This window comes from Gavialis gangeticus, unplaced genomic scaffold, assembly GCF_001723915.1.
Source record: "Gavialis gangeticus isolate Ggan-Ray unplaced genomic scaffold, GavGan_comp1, whole genome shotgun sequence".
Taxonomy (NCBI): Eukaryota; Metazoa; Chordata; order Crocodylia; family Gavialidae; genus Gavialis; species Gavialis gangeticus.
This window is the reverse complement of record NW_017729022.1, coordinates 139,544,629-139,551,829: the sequence shown is the minus strand read 5'-3', so window position 1 is coordinate 139,551,829 and position 7,201 is coordinate 139,544,629. Positions and strand designations below refer to the sequence as shown.

Genomic DNA, 7,201 nt, shown 5'->3' with positions numbered 1-7,201 from the left:
GTTGCTTATCTAGGTCTCAGTCTCTATGTCTGTTGTAGTTTCTGTACCTTAGGCTTCCCAATTCGTGTCCCTGTCCAATTGCTAAATTCCTCCTCTTTACCGCTTTTTAGTTCCTTGTATGATCTCTCTCTTTTCCTGGGCTTCTTGGTAACAGATAAACAGGAGTCTGGCTTCATATTTTTTTTTCTGAGCCCTGTACTGCGGGAAGTGCAGTTGCTTTCTGGGAATGGGCAGTACTAGGACTCATGAAGACCTAAAGCATGCTCAGTGAAGATACAGTCTTGAAGGGACTATCTTCTTAGCTAGGTTTTTATTGAGCGTCTGCAAACTGAGATTTTTCTGAGACTTTTAACCTGGCGTAAGGTGAACTGGTTTTCACCAGGATAAGGAAACTTTTTAAAAAATGCTAATAATTGAGGTGTGGAGATACTAATTATTATTTTCTTTGTCTTTTAAAGAGTTATTTTCCCCATTCTAATTTCATTTTAGAGAGAGAGAATTTGATAACATTTTGAAATTAAAATTTGATTTTTGTAGCACCCTTTTGTGGCCTTCAGCAAAACAAACTTCAGTTTCCCTTCAGACTTTTCCAACCCAGAGAATGTTATGGGGATAAATGCTCTAATAAATATGGTGAGGGTAATTTGAGGTACTTACCTGACTCCCTTCCACCTCCCCCTTGCCTTATTTTCTTACATGGATGTAGGTCCAAAGAGCAGAGTTGGCTATAGTTAGCGCTGATTTTTAGATGTAGGAGCTGGTTCAGAAATAACAAAGTGTGGGTGGAAGAAACAAGCTGGCTGTTACTGGATGGGAGAGGAGTGAGTTGCTTTTTTTTTGCTCTCAGGAGTGCCAGTTACGGGGGCGAGTTGTGTGCTGTACAGCCACAAAGAAGTGCTGAGTTAGTTCTGACAGTGCCACTCTGATACTAAGGCAAGCAAAAATATATGACTAGAGCATTATCTAACATGCATATCTTCACTTTCAGGAGGTTGTAAATATTGTGGTAAACAGATTAAGCCATAGTTCTTCTGTACCACAAAATAAATCTAGAAGTGAGTAAGCTTTGGGACTGGATAATTCGGGGATTTTTTTTCCTTCTCCATTTGGATCCCAGTCCTGCAAGCACTTGCATGACTAGCTTCATTGAAATCAGTGAAGCTATTTACCTGGATCTGTTTAAACAGGAAGGAGAGTATCTGATGTTAACTTATGTCCATGCCAGGAGGCTAGTAACATAATGTCCCTTTTAATGGCTATTTTTTGTAATTAACTGGTAGACTTTCTTAGTGCCTGGGCAGAGAAGTATATCCATTTAAAGGGGAAGAGGGTTTTTACTGTGGTTCAGCTGATTCCACTGTAACTGTTTGCTTGTGTGCTCCTGTCCTAGAGGGGAAGTTTAAATCAGGGTAGCATAGCTCTGACTGAAACATGATTCAGTTACAGCAGTGCAGCTTCACTTATTATGGAATAGCAGCAGACCTATGGAAAAAGTAGAGTGGATCACCTGATACGTTCTTGCAAGCAGCAAGTTGTCTTCCTCTTCTCACATTTTAAAATAGCATATTTTTCTGATTTATACATTGACCCCCACATTTTAGGAAAAAACACTTTTTCCCCACCCAAAGTATCAGTCAATACTACAGATTGATCCTTCGACTGCCATTGCCCTTTAAAAAAATCCTTTTAGAAAATAAAATAACCAGGGAAAGGACCTAAATAAAAATCATCCTTTTTTAACAAAGATAGCTTTGCCCAAATTCACTATATTGTCTGCAGCGTAAAAATTCATGTCCGTATGTACCAAGACAAGTAACTTCATTTAAATAGAAACTTTATAATTCTGAACTGAGACAGCCCAGATTTTATTAAAAAGCCAGATTTGAATTACAATTCTAGATTCAAACTTCACAGGACACAAACAGGCAAATTGCTTTTGTCTGGGGGGGGGCTCAAAATCCCATTTTTTCCTAGCTCTTTGAGGGATATGGGGTAGAAAAAAGTGGGTGGTTGTATTTACATGTTATGTGCATGTGTCAGCTTAGATTTGACCTCTGCTGCAAGTGTGAGGAAAGCACATTCAGCCAACTTTGTGTTTTTTAAGAATGAAATATATTATCTTTGTAAGTATTTTAAATTTAACCTCAGACACTTTTTTAGCTTAGCACTAGAAATTTTTCTAAACTTCTGAAGTATATCCAACTCCACATGGTTTCCTGCCAGCTCACCTGGTGGGCTGTTTCCTGGCTCTGTCATTCCATGTGAAGAGTGGAAGCCTTACCTTGACATTGGGCTCTTATAGCTTCTGAGCTCTTATCACGACTGCTTCACACTCCAGTGAAGCAAACCAGGGAGAGCCCCAGGAATTGTAGAGTAGTGATGATCTGAGTTACTCAGCCCACCTGGCCCTTTTGTGTATGAGTTGAGCCTTTTGCTGCCATGTAGGAGCAGATGATCGTGCATGGCACCTTTTAAGGACTACAGTGGCTGGCCCATAGTGTCAGAGGTGTAGTAGGGCATCACACCCAGGGCAGCTGTGATGCATGAGGCAGCACCAGATGCTGCAGTGCTGATGGGTGGTAGTGTGGTTGGCCACTGCTGCAGCAGCAGTTATTTTTGCCTTCTCCCAAAAAGGTGGTGCCTGTCCCAGTAGCTCCCCTCATTTATGGTACTGCATTTATGGGTCATCTGTGCTAGCATTATGAAGGTAGAGCAGATGACCCTCAGTGGCATGCTTCAGGGTGGTAGAGTAGATGACTTCACTGTAGCTGGCTCTTAAAGGTGCTGAACAGGGTCATCTGCTCCATGCTGTAGTTTTATTCCAATTATAAGACTTTCTCCCTCTCCCCAACCCACAGATTAGTTAACTGCAATTTTTTATGGCTGCTTTTGAGATGGGGATAAAGGGTTGACTGATAGAACAATATGTTTGCATGTCTGCCCTTAGTGGACAAGTGGTTATCACTGTTCAAGTTTGTATTAATTAGCATCTTTATTCATGTAAGCAGGGAATTCAAATAGTGAATGAACACAGAGGTTTGCATTACCTTCACATCCCAAGAAGTTCTCTTTAGATTTTGTTTTAAGCATGTTGCAGCAGTCCACAGGACGTATATAATATAGACAGCATCAGAGGCAGCTTTGTTCAGTAGAGCCCTTTGTCAGTCATCAGATTTTTCTGAACACTAATCTGCAAGCTCTAAGAATTGTGATATGACATTAAGCATTTGTTAAGAAGCGGTTTTTAGTAGTTATTTCTTTTTGTGTTCTGTAGGAGAATGACTCGGGAACACTGGACACAGTTGGTGCAGTCGTTGTTGACCAAGAAGGAAATGTTGCTGCTGCTGTCTCCAGTGGAGGTTTAGCTTTGAAGCATCCTGGAAGAGTTGGTCAGGTGATTAGTTCCAGTTCTTTGGAAATTACAAGGAAGTAGCTATAACAGTACAAGTTTTAAACTAGGCAAGAATTGTGTGGTAGTGCACTATCACCATATCACTCGAATGGGAAGATCTCAATCCTCTGTATGGGAAATGAAGGTGCTTTGTTCTTGGTGACATTCTAAAAGATTTTTTTTTTTTATAAGTGTTGTGGACTTCACCCTGGACCAGGAATAGCAAGTATGTTGTATATCAGAATGCACTGTTAGAAAAACTGTTCCTCCTTGCTTGTATATTCTTCCAGTAAATATCCCAAAAAGCTTAAAAGGAAACACTGAAACTCTGAAATGCTTAGGTTTTTTTAGATAATCCTTGTTTAATACAAGTATTGTGGAAAGTGTGGCCTTAGTTTAATCCAGTGGCCCACTTTTGTGTTGCCCTACAGTTTCAGGACAAATGAAAAATAAATGATTGATGACTGGAGGCATAGGAATTTTGAGAGACTTCAGGAATTTGTAGCACACAGTGCAGCTGCTGGACAACTGGTTTGTCCATTTTTGGTGCTGTCCTATGGGTAATCCTCTTTAGACTGTCCATAGGATTTTTTTTAACAGAACAATGCTTTAAACCCCCTCCCCTGCTTAAGTCCTGTGTCCTTTCTCTCCTCCCCATGCCATGGTAATTGGGCTTATTTAAAACTGGTTCCTTTATTATCCCACGTAATAACCCCCCTTTCTTCAGAAACCTAGGTGAGTACTTCAATTTATGAAAGATCAACTTCTTTTCTCAGGCAGCTCTTTATGGATGTGGTTGCTGGGCTGAAAATACTGGAGTTCTCAATCCTTATTCCACTGCTGTGAGTACTTCAGGTATTTACTACTTTTTTTTATAAATATTTTGAACTGCTGTTCAATTTTCTTTTATAATGTATTTAAAACTTCAAAACAAGCTAGTTATTAAAACTTGTTCCTGGGTTATATTCTCTTACAACCCTTGAATTCAGCTTATTGGCTACTTAAAATCTACTTGAGTTTGATATTAGGCCATCTCTCTTTCACCCCTCCCCACCCCAACCATATGAGAGGATTTCCAGTACTCAGTTTCTCCATATCACTATAATGTTGAGGGAATGTGTTTGCTACTAGAGATGAGCTATTGCACATCTGGCTTCTAGCAGCAGTTGTATGGACTGGTGGGTCCTTCCCTGTCAGTACTGTTCTTTGGATTATAACCCAGTAAAAGCACCATCTGTTCTGTGGGTAGTTCCATAAATTCCATTTGTTTTCCTCCTAGATCCTAGTGTGTTAAGGCATTTCTACGGTGTATACAGAAAGGCCTCTATTCTACCACATACTGTCCTTTTTATTTTTATATTCTTTTCCCCTTAGGTGGAAAAGACTAAGTGAAGTATTATTGGTACTGTTTCCTTCATGATTGCACAAATAAGATGAAGTTCAGGTCTTCATCCCGATGTTGTTCTATTTTAAAGTGATATGTTTGAGCCTTCTCCCAATAAAGTAGTTTGTTACTAATGGATTTAGAAGGTAAAGCTATTATACCGTATGTTGATAGGGTTAGCCTTTCCCACAGTGTTTCTGTCTTGTTAATAATCCCTTGATATTTAAGCTTCCTATATGCATTTTGATATGTTCTAGAACCAGATAAACCAAAACTGGTATTAATATTCCCTTTGGTATACTCTTGAAATAATACAGTTATATGATGGCATCAATTTTAACAATTTACCCTTGGTGAAATAGCTGGAGGATAGCTGTATATAGTTCATTTTCTAATGTGTGTGTGTGTATATATAATATAGCACAGTGAAAAATGTTGAAATTATGGAGTATTCTAGTGAATGTAAAGCAGGAAGGAAATTGAGTTACTTATCTAATACAGATCTTATTTGAAATGGTGGAATGACATTGCAATGATTTCCATTTTGTCGGTTAAAATATTTTCATCTTTCAAACATTCCGTCTTTCAAATAAAATGCACAAATGTTTTAAATAAGAGGAAAAATTAACTTCTCTTCTGCATGTCTCCCAGTCTTTGCTATAGACCTGGGCCGTCCAATGGATGGCTTGTGAGCCACATGTGGCCTGGGAAGGGTTAAATTGCATCTCATGTGGCCACTGCTCCCTCCCCTTGCATTGCTTCAGTTGCAGAAGTAGCTGGGGTTTCTGGGTTATCTTTCTCTCCAGCTTCCCCTACCCTAGGTTGGTGCAGCCCACAGTATTGGGGACCCTGCACTGTAGAGCATCTGTAGTGGAGGAACCTGCATCTGGGGCACTTGGGGCAGGTCAGGGTATGCGGTTCAACAGAGGGGAGGGGGTATGGAGGGCATATGGCATGTGGCCCTGGGACCATCTGGCCCTTGCTGGTGCAGCTGCTAGTATTGTGGTTCTTGGCTATATCAGCTTTTAAATTGCTGCTCTTGTTTCCTAGTTGGGTTGTTTCATAGTTTCTGGGGTTGGTGGAAAGGGGAAACCGGCAGAACTGGGCTGGGGGAGGCTTTCCCTGAGCCTGCTTTCTGGTATTACTGGCTTCTAAATTGCACCAACCACTGCCCACTTCTCACAGTGGGGATCCTGGTGGGTGAGGAGCTCATGGGGAGCAGCTGGCAGTTGCTTCTCTCCTAGTTTAAGGGACGTCCTGGAGCAGCTGCTCCCTGCACCTTCTCCAGACCAGGGTGATTCTGATCTCAGGAAAGCATGGAAGATTTTCCCTCCAGCTCTGTTCCTCCTGGTCTCGGGAAAGTGTGCAAATGTTCATTCTTCCAGGAAAAACTGTGTTTGTATACTTTTTGGGTTTCTCCCAGGAGAATGGCAATTCTCTCACAAGAAACTGAATGTTTGTACATGGCCTAGACAATCTCCTGAGGTCCCTTCCATTTTGATTTTTTTTTTATAATTATATGAGTAAAGGCAAACATTAGCGCCTCTGCTCTGAACATCTGCTCTGTTCTTTCCTCCTTCTTTTCATGTGTTCTATATTTGCTAATTTTGCATTTTCACCTTTTTCTTTTATGATAACTTTCAACAAGTTTCCCTTCCCCTTCCCCCAGACATGAGGAAGAAGTAACATTTGAGGAAAATGTGGATCTTGGAGGACTACTGTTTGAATAATGGGAATTGTGGAGATGTCTGGCATTAGCTTCTCCTTCTATTCAGAAAACTCTTGTCATATATGAAAGACTACAGATATTTTGAATAAAGCCAAAACTCACTATGTATGACACCACTGTCATGCTGATACTGTTGTATGGGTCAGATGCTGGACTATAAAATGAATGAAAGATGCCGACTATGGAAATCAGTTGCCTGAGGGAAATATTGAGAATTTCAGCGCTTAATCAAACTAAAACAGAAGTGATCAGGAAACAGGACAAAAAATAACACTGCAATAGATTATTCAAGGAATGTGGTTGTAATGATTTGGATTGGTGCCAATAATGGACCTGACATGGATGTCATATGTAATGTGACATCCTAGCATACATGAAATGGAAAAAGAGGAAAATTTGAGATGTGCTGGACAGATGCAGTAAAGAGTGACTTAGAACAACAAAATCGTAAAGATGAATGATGATGAAGTTGAGGGTAGTGATGGATGAAAGCATCATTGCTGTTAAGTTTGCTGTCTTGTTATTGTTAAGTTCATTATTATATTTGTATATAGCAAAATATGTTGCAAAATTCAAGAATGCCATTACAGAGTTAGTGGAGATATGAAGAGGCCGTGTACAGTGCAGATTTAAAATAATATGGAGGGAACTATAATCTCATGGGTCTGCTGATAGATGTGACACCCCCCCCCCCCCC

The 7,201-nt window shown here is 40.2% G+C and overlaps 1 protein-coding gene across 3 annotated transcripts in view; it reads left to right on the top strand.

The window, feature by feature from the left end:
- TASP1 (taspase 1) overlaps nucleotides 1-7,201 on the top strand; it is a 217,456-nt gene that overhangs the window by 85,437 nt on the left and 124,818 nt on the right. For all 3 annotated transcript variants that reach the window (XM_019516244.1, XM_019516243.1, XM_019516245.1), the window contains 2 exons: nucleotides 3,275-3,394; nucleotides 4,168-4,246. In XM_019516244.1, the coding sequence (XP_019371789.1) occupies nucleotides 3,275-3,394; nucleotides 4,168-4,246 (199 nt within the window). The remainder of the gene's footprint in view (nucleotides 1-3,274; nucleotides 3,395-4,167; nucleotides 4,247-7,201) is intronic.